This window comes from Ylistrum balloti, unplaced genomic scaffold (genome assembly GCF_031769215.1).
Source record: "Ylistrum balloti isolate Yb309-2 unplaced genomic scaffold, AGI_CSIRO_Ybal_v1 Utg370420, whole genome shotgun sequence".
In the NCBI taxonomy this organism is placed as follows: domain Eukaryota; kingdom Metazoa; phylum Mollusca; class Bivalvia; order Pectinida; family Pectinidae; genus Ylistrum; species Ylistrum balloti.
The window spans coordinates 665,440-682,397 of NW_026782284.1; the positions used below are offsets into that span (position 1 = coordinate 665,440).

Consider the following 16,958-nt stretch of genomic DNA (forward strand, 5'->3'; position numbering starts at 1 on the left):
TTCAACACTCCAGGTACATACCTACTTCAACACCATATTGTAACACCAACATATTTTGCTGGGCAATTGTCTACTGGAATTTGGCTATTCCTGACAACATTACAATGTCTTGACTTAAACAGATTTATACAGTCTACAGTAACATCAGTAACTGCAGCATACAAAACATTCACAATCACAAACACCATAGCCACAAGCTTTAAAAGAATATATTCATTCTTTATAAAATAAATAATATTGATAACTGATTTATAGTTTGCCTCCTTTGCATAATTCTATTGCTTTATACAACTCAATAGAATTTTCATTAATACTTCTAATGACAAAATAATATACAACCCACTTTGAGAACATTTAGTATAAGGGCCAATCTTACTTATTTCAACATCTCATATTTTGCATACTTGCAAAGTTAAGTTGTAACAGACGATTTACAACTTCAAAATCAGAAGTAATTTGGCTGGAAGATCAAACAAAGAAATTAAAACTACAGTATCACTAAACCTTCTTTTTAAAATTTAATCTTTCAGATCTGTATTTCAATATTGAAGATTGGAAATTTCAATTTTGAATAAAAGGAATGTCTCCCAAAAGAATTTATCAAAATATTTCTAATTATTTTCAGTGAAAACCAAAGCAGAAAGTTTTCAGTTTTACATTCAATGTAACAGCAGAGACTTGAAGATATCATATTGAATAAAAAGTACAAATCATCAAATTAACTAGAGAGTGCATAAATATAGACCAAACAAGCACAGTTTAACAGAAGAAATGATGTTATTCATCAATTTTGACACAAAATTAAAAGCTTAAGGCATGTCTTACTGCTGGAACAGTTAATGAAACTTTCCTCAGTCTTTTGCTTCGGTGGCGGTGGTGAGTTCTGTCATGGGTAATTTGGCTGTGAAGGTCTGTTGAAAGTGAAGAGGTAGAGATGGCATCCTCATGTCAATGCCAAGTTTACACAAGGTAGGATTGTCTTTGTCTGAAATCTGCAAGGCACACCAGGTGGCAGTACGAGCTCTCCTTGCCAGAGCTGTCAGTTCACTTATGCTGGCAGCAAGTGCCAATACATCTGAAATACAATTTAACATTTAAAAGTTAAAGGATTAAATGAAATAGTTCATAAACAACTGAAATCAGAGACCTCTTCAGCATGCTATATTTATCTGTTAAAATCCATTTTGAATCATCATCTAACTTTTGAAGAAAACACAGAACTACAGTCAAATTTATTAAACTGCTTTCAATCTTATAATTATAAGACCATAAAGAAAAAGGTTGATGTCTCTCCAATAACGGATGCTGATCAAACCACATCGATTCTCTTCCTCTCTCGACAAGTGAGCTAAATATCAAGGGATCTGAGAATCAAAGATCTGTTGTAAGTCAGTACCTTTATCATCCTGGTGTCGAGGCCCTCCATTTCGGTTCCTGTTGGTTGCATTAACTATCTCCTCTTTGCGACGTGCTTGAACCTTTCTGATTCCCTCCAGCCAACGTTCCAAGGCTGAGTGGATGTTTGGATGGAGACCAGCACCCATCAATCTTTCCATTTTGTCTATGAGTGTCAAAATCTAATCAAAACAATTTGTTATTCTTAGAATATATCCAAGACGGCATGAACAAGTTTGCTCCAAAATATTTCCAACATGTTTTGGGCCTTTGCTTTTGTTTCAGAATTTCAATCCTGAAAGTATCATTTCATCTCAAGTTAATTTTCCTCACCTTGAACTCACATAACTAGAAGACCAGATTTCATTTGAAGTATTTGTCAGAGGCAGCCAAACTGAACAACATACATTTGAACTAGCTTTGACCAAACATGAAACTAACTTCACTTAGATAATTCATAGTTTCCCAATGGTCCAGCTGACTTTGAGGTAATTAGGTTCCAATGCATGTCATTCAGTTTAGGGTTAACTTTCACCAACCTATAATAATGATCTGAGTAACACCTGGTTCCATATCATCAATTTACAAGACTCACATGGACACAATTAGGCACCAGTAGTATGATGTCAAATTATGTAGATTGTTTCATTGGTGAAACAAAGAAATGAAGATATTTTCCATTATAAATTATGACCTGACCTTTCAAGCGTTTGGACTCTTTAATGTACTGACCCTGGCATGCTCCTTGAAGGAGTCCACCACTAGTCTATCCACACGTGATGGGTTCGAAGGCAGGCGTGGCACTACAATATTGTTGGCACTGGAGATCCTCTTGCCTGGGTGTTGTCTGGCTAACTCTGCTTCTGTCTGTAGTCATGAAATACATCACATTCATTTTCTCACATAATATTTGTGATAAATATCTCATCCATGATACTTAATTATCATGAATACTAAAAGCATATGTGTTATAAAAGCAATGGTAGGGCTTATTTATAGAATAATAAGTACATTACTACAGTCATGATAATGCAAGTGTAACAGGTTTCAATAGAGTTGTCATCTGGCTTCACACTAAAAGGAATTTGATCTCAATCAATAGAGCAATGAAACAGTGAACTTTGGTGCAGTGGACCACTCCAAATGCAAGGAAACTGATAGGCTTTGTTAGAACTAAGAGCTACAGATCCAGGACTGATGTTACACAATATCTCTTGTTGAAATTAAACTCAACAGGAAGAGAACAGTAAGAAAGGAGTTTCCACAGCTAACATGAATTAGTGATTCAACTGATGGACTGAGCCGTGATGAAGCTGTAACTGGCAAAAAATGTAAAGTAAAAATAAAGTTGATACATGGTTATACTCCTATCTACTAATTGAACTGGCAATCACATTCTACTTGCCTCAGCTAGCGAACTAATCAATCAGTGGTAGTCAACATTACCTCAATGTTGGCTCTAACTCCAACACCATATCCCCTACAATCCTCTTCAATTGTACGAGTATTTTAAAGTGGATGAAAGATTTAACATTACAGCACCAACATATTGTGTAAAGCAAGAAGTCCTAAACAATTTTAAACTCAGGCAAGACTGACAATCTGCTGAGAAGATACTGACCTTTTTTCTTTCCCTTTCTGTATTTCTAAATTGTTCATAGCATTCTTCAAGTTTTAAGTGAAGTTCAATTGATGGTCCACTCCTCCTTTTTCAAAACAAACAGAAATTGTAGACTTAAAGTTGTTACAGAATAATATGATGGTAAATGTCTAGAATTAAACCCTGAAATATATTGACTGAAACCCACATTTTGATATTATGCATTCATCATTCCTGTGTACGCACCATGATCACTGTACATGACAATGTAAATGAAAGTGTATAATTTAATAAGTTTTCATTTTTTTCTCTCTTTTTTTCTATTTGTTTTTTCATTTTTTCCTTTACCAAATATTCAAATTCAATTAATCCCAAAAGTGATTTGATGTTTTTCACTTATTCAAAGTAAATTTATCTTTTATCTTCTTCAATCAAAACTATCCCCTATTTATATGGTAAAATATCAATGTTTCATCAATCACACAGTGAAAATGAAAAATCCATATCATCAGTCAAATGGTCACCTTATCAAGTTAAATATTTGGTATGCAAAGTAACTTAAGTAAATGGCCAATATTAAATGTATCGGAGATGTGAACAAAATGAAAAATTTTAAATTATTGGAACTTAATTCCAGGAAATCAGCATCAGACACTTAGTATTCATCATTTTCTCAGTATTATAAACAGGTTGTTACCATTGAAATTGAAAATACCTTGGTTGTTTGAATCCATGTATAAAGGGAGGTAATCCATAATAAGCAGGAACATCATAGATGGTTTCAGCTGGTAAGAATGCAGGTGTGAAAGAAGTATAGGGATCAACAGGATAATATTCCACCAGTTCTGCAGGATATGTTGGGTGTCCAGTGAGAAAGTGACCAGACACTAGACCTGGAGCAGGGACATAGTTCTGATGGTGGTGACTGGGATGATTCAAGGAAGGATGATAAAGTTCTGGTGGGCCCTTGGGTAAGAGTTGATTTGTAAGTCTATCATTTGGGGTTAAAACGGGGGAAATTCCTTTCATTGTACCCGTTGTGGGGTTGGCATATATTCCAACAGGCCTGATACGAGTATCCTCCCTAGTTCTCTGCCCCTTGTCCTGGGCCATTGCTGTGCTGCCCTTGCGTGATAGAGATTGTTTTGGATTGTGGTGCTGCTGGATAACAGAGTTGGCAACAGATGTTTGTAACTTACTTAGACATTGCAGTAGTTCCTCTGGGGAGACTTGAGCATTACCAAGAAATGCTTGGTTGTTTCCTGTTAGGGTACTCTTTGAGGATTGTTGGTTATGTACATCCACAGAATGGCCATTATCTACAGAGGGAGTGTTCTCAGTGTTGAAAACTGCTGACTGGTTCAGACTCATCTTTGTTGGCACATTCACTGTACAGTGTATATCAGCTGCATCACCTTTTTCTGATATGTTTCTATCAGACTTATTCCCCATCATCCTACCATGTGCAGCCAGCTGGTTATGTGAATGTTTGTGTTCACGGCTATCCGGAGCAAAAGCATTATTCCCTGATTTCCAATTACCCAGTACAATGTTTTCAGGACATTTTGGACTCAATTGATTGCTGTCTGTAATCCGAACGTTCTCCACAGACTGGTTTCTAAAGGATCCATCACTTCCTACAAAAATGTTGTTGGGAAAGAGCCCCGCTAGTTGGGCAGGAGAGTTCAATGTTCCCTGTTCACCCTGATTATTCTTATTCAAGGCGTTTTGCATTAGATAATTGATAGCATTGATGTTATGGTGTTTAGCTTCACTTAAGCTTTTATCACTGTGATTGTTTGTTGGTATGTGGTTCTCTGAAGGAAAACTTCCTCCAGTCTGATTGTGGTACCAGTAACTCCCTGAGATTCCATGAAGATCTACATCAAAGCTCACTTGACTGTTTTGCTTGATTAAGTTGACATTTTCAGCAGTATGTTTCATATTTCCACCACTGTTTACAGATGAAGTACTTCTGGATGAATAAGAACCAACTTTGGATGACCTATTAAAAGAATTGTTTCCATTGAAATCTGACAAATATTGATCATTTCCTACAAATGGTGATACATTAGAATTTGCCTCTTTCGAAAAATCTGCAGGCGTACACATATTCAGATTTATTCCTTGGTCAGCAGTATTCTGTTCTTTTGGAAATGGTGGGGCTCTGCTAGATGACCATGCATGTCTCTCCTGCATATTTGTTGGTCGACCAGAAAATCTTAAAGGCTCGGAATATCGTGATGTATTTCCTCCCATCCCATGATAATTAGCGTTAGGCACTGGATTGGCAAGAGAGCTAAGATTTGACTGAAGTGAGGAGGACTGGGTGTCTAGATTGTGTGGATTACTTTCTGCTCTGAGAGACCCTCCACCATCAGGCCAGCAGTCACTCATCAGATGAGACTGACCACTTTGGTGAAAACTGCACTGGCTGTGCTCCGAAGTTGATTGTCCAGCTGAGGAGATTTTTGTACTATGGAGTCCAGGGGATCTGAAATTTCAAAGACTTGACATCACATTTATCAGATAGGGAAAGCAACCAATATAATGTAACTCATAACAATTTACACATTAAAAGTATAGACTTCAAGAAATTGACAAACATTGTGTTTGCATTAAGAGCTATTTTAGCACTATGTATACTCTGTAATTTCAACAATTCTCTACATTTTGATTGTTTACTACAAACAATGTTCCTCAACGATGAATATTGTCAATCTCAATCTATATATAATATATAATGTTAAATAGGGAACTCACCTGTAATTAAATGCATAATTGTTGGTTTGCTGTCCTCTCAGGGAGCTCTCATCTTGGCTCCCATCAAAGGAGAAGAGGGAGCAGTTCCTGTCCTCATCAACAATCTCAGACACAATAGAGTCAAATTGGGAAAACTTATCATTGGGAGCCAAAGGTGGAGATAAGGGGTCGCTGAAACTATCTTGTTCAAAATACCCAGAGTCTACATGATTGCAGGGTATTCGGTTATGTGTGCTGCTGTCAGCAAAAAGGTAGTAGTTGTTACCATTCTCTGTGCTGTGAAGAGATACTTGGTCGGTCTTGGTCTTTTGTTGTGGTAAAAAGTTAAAGAACCCCACATTTTCATTTTGGTGATTATCCTACAAAAAATGGAAGTGAAATGTAATCAATTCAGTAATTATATAAATCTAAATGTTATAGGTCTGCAATGTTCAGAAACATATATCAGACAATTGAAAACAAATTGAACTCAAATAACTATTATATCAGTGAACAAATTGTACCTCCTGATTCCTATGTGACGAGAAATCAATCATGGTCAAGTTGAGGTTTGCTGTGGTCATGAACTCCTAGTTCTGAATTGAAAGCATGATTCTGAAACCAAATGAAAAGTTCAATAAGAGGATTTAACAGTTGCAATTGAAAAATTTCATTTAAACAATGGCGGATCAATTACTAAAAGGATCAAAGTTAAAAATACCATTTGCAAAACCTTAAGAATCAACTACTGGCTTCATATTTGACTCCAAATACTTCAATGCTGAAGAAGTGATCACAAGACAGATTATTTTGAATTTTATAAAGTTTTTCCATTTAAGAATAGGATGTTGCAGTTAGTCTTTCTTGATTTTGGTTGCATTAGTGTTCACTCTAGCATGTCTGCAAGTAACACACACAGAAGAAATCAATAGGGATACTCTGACTATGATTTAATCAGTAAAATTTGTAAAGACATATGAGGGCTGATTGATATGTTATAAGCCTCATATTTAAGGGTTTGACTTTTGATGGACATATTTCATAATTTTTCAACATAAACCCCTTCAGTATCTATACGCTTTTGCCAGTGATGTTTAAGGGCCTCAATTCACTTTTAAAGAAGTCCTTTTCTTGACTGTTCAGAAAGTCCTCCACTGCATGTATAACATCATAATCTGACTGAAAGAGAAGTATGAACTGTTGAATATGTAATGAGAGATTTGTGAATTTGTGAAAGTGTTTGATCATGTTTTCTTGTATATTCCAGAATGTCTATTTTACATGATCAAGTGATTAAACATTGAATGAACCCAGCGGTTTTGTCTTCATTGACACAATACCATCCTCTATGTTTAGAGTGCTACTTCTTTGACGTAAACTAATCAAATGACACTAGTCTTCGGGTAAGCTGCCTTTAATAGTCAGTGAATACTCAGTAGTAGAGTTGAAAAAAGACATCCCTGCTTAACTTCTTCAATACAAGGCTCACAACTTATCAATCAGCTCTCGTATACACATGCCAAATTGTATTTAGCTGGCATCTGCATGATCTCTGGGCAGACAAAATTTATAGACATCATAAATCAAATCAATGCAAAACCATGTAATAGTGCTCAAGGTAAGATGGTCTCCCTGAATCTCATAAAGATATTAATGAAACCGCAGTGAGCATGACTTAACACTGTTTATGAATTTTACCAGTTTTGATTTAGGAAATTTACACAGGGCTACGTCAGCTTGTGAATGATCCACAGTTTTTTTTTGTTTTGTTTTGTTCTAACCTGCTCAACAGAAAGTTACTTATTTTCATTCATTAAAGAAATTATGTCTTCAAATAATATACCTGGCCGTGTTTTTTTTATGTAATGATATGAAAGTCTACTTCAAAAAAGTTAGTCAAGATATATTTATAGAAAGATGCATTGTTAATATTAATAGTAATACACAGCTACCCAGCCTCCTTATATCCTGGCCTTCAATCAATAAGAATTTAGACCTACAACATGACAACTAACACTTGGTAATCTAGTAATTTACTGTAAACTGTCTGAAAATAAATCTGTCGACTATATTGCAACAACTCCCTTGATTAAATACTGAATTAGATAGAAAAGCATTCATATTTCAGCTGAAATGCTAGGAAAGGGTTGGTTGGGGAATTGTGTTATATTTTTTTCAAGCAAAGTTTATAGGGCAGCTTAGTAAGTAATGTACATGTTATGTAAACATAACACTTGCAAACAGCTGATTGTTGACTCAGCAGAAGACGGATACCAGACCGATAAAAAAATACAACGAGTAGATTATTCAAATTGAAGTACATATTGAAATAAAAAAATGTTAAAGTTTTTATATTTCGCTACGAAATTGTAAAATTTACACCCTAACAACACAGATACTGAAAACTGAAAGTGAGCATACGACCCTCATACGACATAACGCAGTAAAAGGCGAAACGGACAGGACCAACATTTTCTGGATAGACGTTTTCGTAATTTAGAAAAGAATGCCAGCTTGCAAATTGGATAAAATATGTTTTAAAAGTAAATATATTGATTATTTGCACAGTTTGCAAGTTGACTCACCGTTGATGTTTAGCTGTTCGCATTGTGTTTCTTCCGCTCTAATTTGACAGAGAGCGCCATTGGGTCATGTTGCCGTATATATGCTAATTAGCTGATGTCATTTCCTCCCTCCAAATTGAAGAGTCTCCCAGAAGGGCATAAACCCGGAACTTAAGATCTCCTTTAGATACATACAAGTTACAATGCAAATTTAAAAGCTTACGTGCATTTTAATCCTATGAGCTTACAATGTTTCATGTCAACTCGCATGATTCGTTGTAAATTTTACGAAATTTCCGAGCAAAACAGATACAAACACGTTTTTATTATTTCACGGCTGAAACACAATATTTGCACCATTTTTATTACGATTGTCTTCGCAAATATTTCTATTTGAGATAGTATTGTTTCTGGTAAATATGATAAGAAGATAAACTCAACTAAGGCATAGACTGGCTTTGGCGTTACACTCATTGGTTGTGATTTTCTTCTCTTTTTTAAACTATGGAAGAAATATCATCATTGTATTCACAAAAAAATTACTTCTCATATGATGAATCATGTTACACACAAAAGTAATATCTAGGTACAAGTTTTTTGAACAGTAGTTTTATTTGGATCGGTTGTGAACTAAGGAGGTTTGACTCAATTACAGAGGGCATGTACGTTCAAAGTCACCTTGGATATGTAATATTATGAGCCTGGTGTATGTACATGTAATAAGGTCACCTGTCTGCGTCACGGTCGGAGTATAGTAACATGTCCATCACAAGGCTTGAATATAAAAAAAATCGTGTCATATCGTAAATTAGGTCGAAAAAGACTACATCGGTTTATTATTTTACCGTAGTCCGGGACGTTATATAGGAAACGGTTCTCTGGAGGTCAGGACGATTTCACAAAAATTGCATTTGATTTGAAGGTATGTTTTGTAGAGTGTCCCTCAAAAGTTTTTTCTAGCATCTAATTACATTATAAAGTATGTTTTCACAATAGGAGTCATAACTATTTATTAGAGTCATGTGTTTTGATAAACGACATTTACAGTTTGATTTTTTTTTAGAAAAAAAAATCATTTTGACGAATTCTATTAGAATTGTGAAAGAACAAGAAAATTTACGTATTCCCTAACAAGTGTGCCGACAGAAATTCGACCCTAGTCTCCGGCGTGGTTGTCCATGTTCGGCTCTGTAACGCTGAAAGTTATCCCGTTGTTTGAGAAGTGAATTTGGGAAATGAGCCCCGTGCAGACACTTCTGTTGAGATCGACAATATTGCGAAATCAATATTACTGCCACAATTGACCGGTAAGGAGAGAGTTGGACGAGGTTGAGGGTAGGTATAGGGTTGAGACAGTTGGGTCTTCTGACTTTAACTTTATATGTGCAAATGAAAATATACCGTCTTGATTGCTATCGATCAGTTATTTAACCTATGACCTATAATGACCTTTATATTTAAAATGTTTAAATGAAAAGCATACATTATTGATTGATATTGATGACATACTTGACCTGTGATTACCTATATATTGATATTTGACACAACTTCGCATTATGCATTGTAATAATATGGGAAGGAAAAGTATTGAATATTGATGATAATAATTGTTTGTTTGACCTGTGACCTTTGTTGACCTATTTATTGACCCTTGGTATATATCTGTTTACGAAATCAAACAACTTTGAAAATTGATATTGGATGGGTGGTAATTAGAAAATTGACGCATGGTATATAGATAATCTTTATTTCCCCATTTTCGGGAGATAATAAACAGGTTAATATAGTGCAGTGTAGAATATTATGTAAGTGACATAGGATGGAGACAGGAATGATTTTACAATTCAATGCTTAGTCAGTTTATGATTTGTTTATTAATTTTCATGTTTTCGTGTACATTTTAGGTAACATTTTCGCTATTTATTTCATTCTTTTCGCACATAATACAAAAAAGTCTATCTGATAAGTCAACACATTTGATCGTTTACCAAGAACCAATTCCGTTTGTTTTCGTACCCATTTCCGCGAATTTCACAAAGTCGTGTACTTGAAGAAAGTTTAGAACTGTTTCTTGAATTAAATCCCTTTCGGTACAAACGTATATTCTATAGTAAAATGAATAGCAATGTCAGTGACGGTATAACCACAAAGTTTACAAACGACTGAAGAAGCTTCTGATATAAAGGAAAGTTGTATTAATTCAGACAATTAACATATTTCTTTTACATAACATTTAAAATTTTTCTCAAGGGATGTGTGAGATGTACAGAATATCCTTTCCGCCAGCGTCTTCATACATTTTTTCTCCTCATACGTCTCCATACATTGTGTCTCCTCGTACGTCTCCATACATTTTGTCTCCTCGTACGTCTCCATATATTTTGTCTCCTCGTACGTCTCCATACATTTTGTCTCTTCGTACGTCTCCATATATTTTGTCTCCTCGTACGTCTCCATACATTTTGTCTCCTCGTACGTGTCTAATATTTTGTCTCCTCGTACCTCTCCATACAATCGTCTCCTCGTTCGTCTCCATATATTTTGTCTGCTCGTACGTCTCCATACATTTTGTCTTCTCGTACGTCTGTATCACTTGTCTTACACGGTGTTCCACGGAGATTTATGTCGGATTTCGTCGTCAGGGTGATATAATCGAAAGAACGTTTCTATATTGTACTTTTTCATAATTGCATGTACGTGCGTTCGGTAGGAATCCTGGGGATCCGTTTTTGTTGGTAGTGTATTCTACAAATCTAGCAAAAAATACTTGCTTCTACATAAACAGATATTCACATATGCAGAGCTTATTCCGAAAGAGCAGTTTAGATAAATAAATGTCGCTGATGATCTCGTCTAGTGAAGAGCTTGTTGCGGCGTTCGGAGAGCGGGTATCAAAATCTTGTATTCATCGCGCTGTTTTATGTTGAAACGTTTTCCATGTTAGTTAGTGTAGTGTTTGAAAAGTTACTCTGCAATTCACAACCAAATAGAAGGGAAGGGGAGACTACCCCTTTCCGCCATACTGTAACACTGGCGAAGGGATTCATACCATTTTTGTGACTGACTCCGGTGACCAGGATGAAGCTGTTTAATTCCTTTCGATTCTCATAAACCTTAATTTTTCGTTAAATATACCAGCATACATTTTAGAGCTCTCAATTGGAACTTAATCTTGTCCGAGCGAAATGTTACATTTTCCATAGTTAAATCTTCCTACTTTCCGGACGAAAGAATACAGCTGCACTCTTGTTAAAGGTGTAGTTAAGTCTCCACCTAAATGAACAGTTCCACACAATGTCTGAGAGCCGTTGCAGCGGTGTATTACTTATGTGTGAATTGTCCTTTCAGTGTGCCAAGCTTCTTCTCCAGTTGTATAACCTTGTTCTATACCACATAGTTCGGGTAGATTACCAGTGTAGGTATCGTTCAGTCCTGAATTTTAAACGATCACGATTTCTGCCAATATCAGATAAGTGTATGAAAGTTTCTGTAATACTTAGTGAGAATACAAGTCCATCGTCACTCTCAGAGCCGACACTTTTCACTGCTCCTTGCGATCGAGATCGCAGTCAGGCGAATGCAATACTATTCATAATCGCTTACATTACATATCAGCCATATCACAGAAAAATACTTTGAATATTTCTTAATTTTCAGAGAATCGATTCACCTAAATATTACTCTCACCAAATCTCAAACCGACGATGCAACTTTCATTAAATGTAGCAAGTGCAGTAAATTAACCAAAGCAGATTATGTTGACAAATGTTTACGTGACGATGCATTTTGTTTACATGGATAGCTCAAACCAAGAGATCGGTCGACATGTAGGGCCAAATCGTAGTCTTTCTGTTTTAATTAGAATCTATTGGCTTCAGGTTGTCTGGAACTAAATTCAAAATTGGAAATAATAATAACTTGGCTGTCATGTAGGGATAAATAGAGGCTAGTGAGACCGCCCTTCACTTCGGTCACTGGACTCCGTACAGAACGCACTAGACCGCTGTCGCTAGGCCTAGGGGATTTTGGACGCTTAGGAACCCACAAACTCAATTAAAATTCGCCAGCAAGAAACCGAGGACTTTCTTCATTTGTTATCCCCACCACACAGCAACGTGTGGCTCCTTGGAACAGAGGATCACACATTTCTTAAAATTAATCAATAGATTAAAGTAAACAAATCTGGCCGCTGTACAATCAAGGGAGATAATCAAATTACCAATTAAAGTAAGTGTAATGCGAGGTATAAAAATATAATGCATAAACTGCTAATCACTTGACTCATCCATCACAGATAGATATTCACGAGTGTCAAGAGTAAATAAAATTAATATATATTTGCAGGAGATGCAACCCTGTTTGTTGTTACATTCTACTTATAAATCGGGTGGACAGTGTCTATCTCGAGTTGTCGCTTCGGAACCTGAAGGTAAGACTCAGAAATCATTTATCCACTTTTATTTTAGAGTGAATTATGAGGAATAGACAAAATCTTTGTTACAGCAGTCCGTTACAAAATATTGCAACAGATTTTTTAAAAACCTTTTCTCAATTGCATCTTCAGTATTTCTTTTGAACGCTGGTCGTCTTCATGACAAGACGTTGAGAAGTTATCCAATTCAAACTCTCACTTTGAACAAATTAACAGATCTTTGCTTGTCTCCTAGATACAATCTTGTTTTTAAGTGAAAAAAAACAACAACACAGGAATAAGTTACATGTATGTAGCACCAGTCTTTACTTATATATAACTTAACAACAATACAATCTGTATAGTAGGAGGTTTAAGAAACAACATACATTAATGTAAAAGGAGTGATTTGAAACATAGTAAAACCTATGTATATTGATTTTATATATGTAATAAGCTAGACTGCCATACCTGTAAACTTGTAAATATACAGAGAAAAAAATAGTTACACAACTAAGGCTTAGGGACGGGAGGACTTGAATCCCTGGAATAATCTATTGATACATAATTTGTAGTAATGATGTACAAATAAAATATTGCAGTAAACATAGAGCACCAATGTTCACAGAAAGGATAGACATGTAAATAAGTTTTATAAATAAATGTAGATATGAAGTACATGCTTTGGAATGGAGTTGTAGATCAAATACCACGTGACCAGTTCTTAGCGAATCAAAACTAGAACGTGCTTATAAATGATGTTAAGAGACAATAGTTTCCATCGAACTGAATTGAAAAATTGCCCACTCCCACAGTCGTTTTTGTTCTCTCAGTAGATGTGTGTACCGTAAAGATACCAGCCCATCGATCAGAGGTTGTTTGCATATAACGGAAATGCGAGCAAATTATGTTTCGTGGGCTTTAACAGGTCTCATATCACGCCACTTCTATGACTTGGACTTTCGTTCGACCAGGGACGTATATGACAGACATATACGTCCCTGGTTCGACAAGATGAATCTAAGTGATGTTATTCAAGTCACTGAATTCTAACTCTCAAAAAAATAAAACTTACACTGAAATATAGATTTATCATCTTTACATAAATCGAAGTAGAGGTTGTTCGAATTGTTTTGGTCCTCCCAGGAATACACAGTGAGAGTATCGTCCACAAAACTCTCCCCACAGTAGTGGAGTTCAATTCTGTGTAGACCTCTGATCAAATTCTCATCGAAATGTTTCAGGTCGCCTTTACGCGAGGAGTGATGGGCGGCGTCTACAACATACCTAGCGTATGAAGCCCAGTTTGTGTGACAATAGGAGTCCGTATCACTCCAGGCCACGCGACACTCATAGGAACTAGCTTCAGCTGGCCGCGCCATTTTGTTAAATGTCAGAGACACATATTCTTTTGCTGATTCTGCATATTTTTCCCGCCACCAGTCCGGAAGTGGTTTCGGTCTTCGTGAGGATTTATCGATGCTTACGACCTGTGTTACGCTTGAAGACAGCAAAACTTTTTCTGTAGAATCAAACATTTTTGTGATTGAGTTTAACGACGAGTTGCCAATGTATCCACCAATTACATGCATTCGGAGAGGGGCCTTTTTAATAGAAAAATCGTAAAGGTCTTTGTAGAAAATAATTTCTGACGATATCATAAATGTCATCCTATCACTTGTCATTTTAGAAAAATCCCGGAATGTTCTACCAGAGGAGTCCAGAGGGTGGGAATGAGCGAAGAATCTAGCTGTCCCCATTAGCCTCATCATCTGCCAAAGTTTAGGTTGACCTAAAAAATATGCAGATCCGGTAAAAGAATAAAGAAAATAACAAATTGTCCACACAATCATCATCAAATCTCAAATGCAATAATTCTAGGCCAATATATATACAAAACAAAGCCTTTACATGACGACTTCTGAAAAAAGCACAACGATAATATGACCAGGTGTTCCAAAAGAGTAAGCGTTTTCTGATTCATCGACGACACCCGCATTGTAAATTTTGGTCAATTCACAGAAATTGGACATTATATATGTGAAATAAAAGGTATTCTATTACAAATAGGTGATATTATATCGGATCCCTGCTACCTTCGTAGTATAATAACAATATATCACATATAGAAAGTCCAATACCCGTGGTCAAACTAAGTAAGTAATGCCAGGTTCATAATTGTTTAGCACTACACTTACAAATTAGACGGACACAAGGACACAATATCGGACATGTATGGTATCATTAGGCTGAATACAAGATGACAATAAAGAGTGGCCAGAAAACCATGGTGGAAGAAATTAACACATTTAATACAGAACCAAAATAAAGGCACTGAAACACGTAAGGAAGGTTGAGAGTGTCATCACTCGATAGACTGAATGACACAGTGTTAATAGTACCAAGGACGAAGTGTCGAAACTTAAATAAGGACGAAGTGTCAAAGCTATCACAAGGACGAATCAATTGTCAAAATACTTACAAGGACGAAGTGTCCAAATAACAGAGTATTAAGTTCTACTCTATCTGGGTATTGAGAAGAAGATTTTTAAAATTTCAGTCAATTTAACCCATTTTTGACCCACGATCATTATTTGAAGCTATAAGAAACCATACCGTTGATATCATAGTCGCCGGAGTTCATGCCCGGATGTTCTATTACAGCCTTCACAGCATCCTGGTCCTCCGAGATGAACGTGCAATCAAGGATATGACCAGACGCCAACTTCCGGATCTCCCTGGTGATTAGGAATAGATTTTACATATACACGTATACTGCGAGCATATCATATATTTCTGAAAGTAATACTGAAGCGAAATAATACGTTAAAAACATATGTGGGCTTATTAGCAAAATTCAACAGATGAAGACGAAAAAAACATCACAGCAATTTCATTGTTTTCAATATACTGTCCTACAAGTCATAGGAGTGTATACTCACTATCAGCTCAAATAATCTTTAATAAATTCGTCACTATCTTTACACTCTCAATCCGCCTGTTACTCAGGACGAAATAGCTGTACCTATGTGCCTGTGGTGAGATTACCTGTACACCTAAAATATTACATCCTTATACTAGCTTTTTAAAACTTAAAAACAAACCTCAATTTTTCGGTCCTAGCACTATCCATAGCTGTCGTACTAACGGTTTGTGTCTTTGACTAAAGTCTTGTGATGATGAGGTGACAAAATATGTCGTGTTGTACATGTGTTAGGTTGTCCTACCTATTAACCCCGAGATGAAATCATGCTTTGCGGTGTTGATGAAAATTTAGTTACACTATATTGTTCCGATATGACTGCATCTATGATTTGATTAACAAGAAAAGAAAAAGTGTTTTGCACTTGTTTCTTGAACCATACAATTGAATACCGGTTTTTGTTATCATCAGGTCCCAGTTGACCAATGGTTGTCCAGTGTTAACCAGTGGTTAATAGCGGAAAAACAGTGTTGCCACCAAGAAAACGGCAAATTGACCATCAAAAATATCAATCCTACCTGTCTCGACAAATCTACTGCTGTGAAAGGATTAGGATGTTCTAATTTTCTTTAATTTGTATTTTCACTAACCTCTGATTAACTCTAGCAACTTTGATTCAGACTGGTAACACACATTTAAATAAAGAGCGAACCGGTGTGGGTCTTGGTGTTAAATACAATCTTGGTCACTCAGCTGACGGAGCATGCTTCCACGCTGAATATCCGAGTTCGAAATTTGATCGGGACACACACACCTATATCAGGAAAAGAGAATCAAAGAACCAAAGAAGCACAGATTTAGACGATAAATACGCATGTATTATTATAAATTAAAAGTTCACTGAACAGAGTTATACATATAAGAATACAAATTGACTAATTGATTGTAACTTTGAGCGTTCGTATGATCAGCTTATGACATTACACACTTTCATTTCTTTCAATACGTGTTTGTTGATTTTTATCTACATTTAATTATTTTTTAAGGTAATTATATAATTTACAAAAATATCATTAATAACAGATACCATTTAAAATCAATGAATTGCATTCCAATTTGGTTGTTTTATAAAAAATAATGAGGGCGAACACCAGGTCCGGTTCCAGATGTTTATTAGGTTAAACCCTAAAGACCCTACAACATAACATACATAAAACACATAAATACGATCCCTTACAATACATTAAATATCACACGTAATATACATTACAGATAATATCACAGTGGTAATTATCTCAAAAGAGAGTTTAATTGTTCCACAAT

At 35.9% G+C, this 16,958-nt stretch overlaps 2 protein-coding genes across 2 annotated transcripts; both read right to left on the reverse strand.

Annotated features, from left to right (window-relative positions):
* Positions 1-851: 851 nt before the first annotated feature.
* On the reverse strand, positions 852-10,758 carry LOC132554668 (uncharacterized). The gene is given in 9 exon segments (XM_060218981.1): positions 852-1,075; positions 1,397-1,577; positions 2,128-2,262; positions 3,017-3,101; positions 3,711-4,392; positions 4,395-4,427; positions 4,537-5,489; positions 5,759-6,117; positions 10,528-10,758. Coding segments are annotated over 9 exon segments (2,883 nt in total).
* Positions 10,759-13,633: 2,875 nt separating this feature from the next.
* LOC132554655 (uncharacterized) lies at positions 13,634-15,897 on the reverse strand. Its single transcript, XM_060218971.1, has 3 exons — positions 15,817-15,897; positions 15,329-15,450; positions 13,634-14,504 (listed from the first exon to the last, which is right to left on the reverse strand). Exons 1-3 carry the CDS (start codon positions 15,843-15,845, stop codon positions 13,762-13,764), a joined length of 894 nt encoding a protein of 297 aa, XP_060074954.1. The 5' UTR covers positions 15,846-15,897; the 3' UTR covers positions 13,634-13,761.
* Between the last annotated feature and the right edge of the window lie 1,061 nt (positions 15,898-16,958).

Coding starts and splice junctions, on each gene's coding strand:
- LOC132554655 (XM_060218971.1), bottom strand. CDS start 15,845: ATGGATAGTGCTAGGACCGAAAAATTGAG. Junction 15,451..15,816: donor GCTAGGACCGAAAAATTGAG/GTTTGTTTTTAA, acceptor CCTAATCACCAG/GGAGATCCGGAAGTTGGCGT. Junction 14,505..15,328: donor CGGCGACTATGATATCAACG/GTATGGTTTCTT, acceptor CATATTTTTTAG/GTCAACCTAAACTTTGGCAG.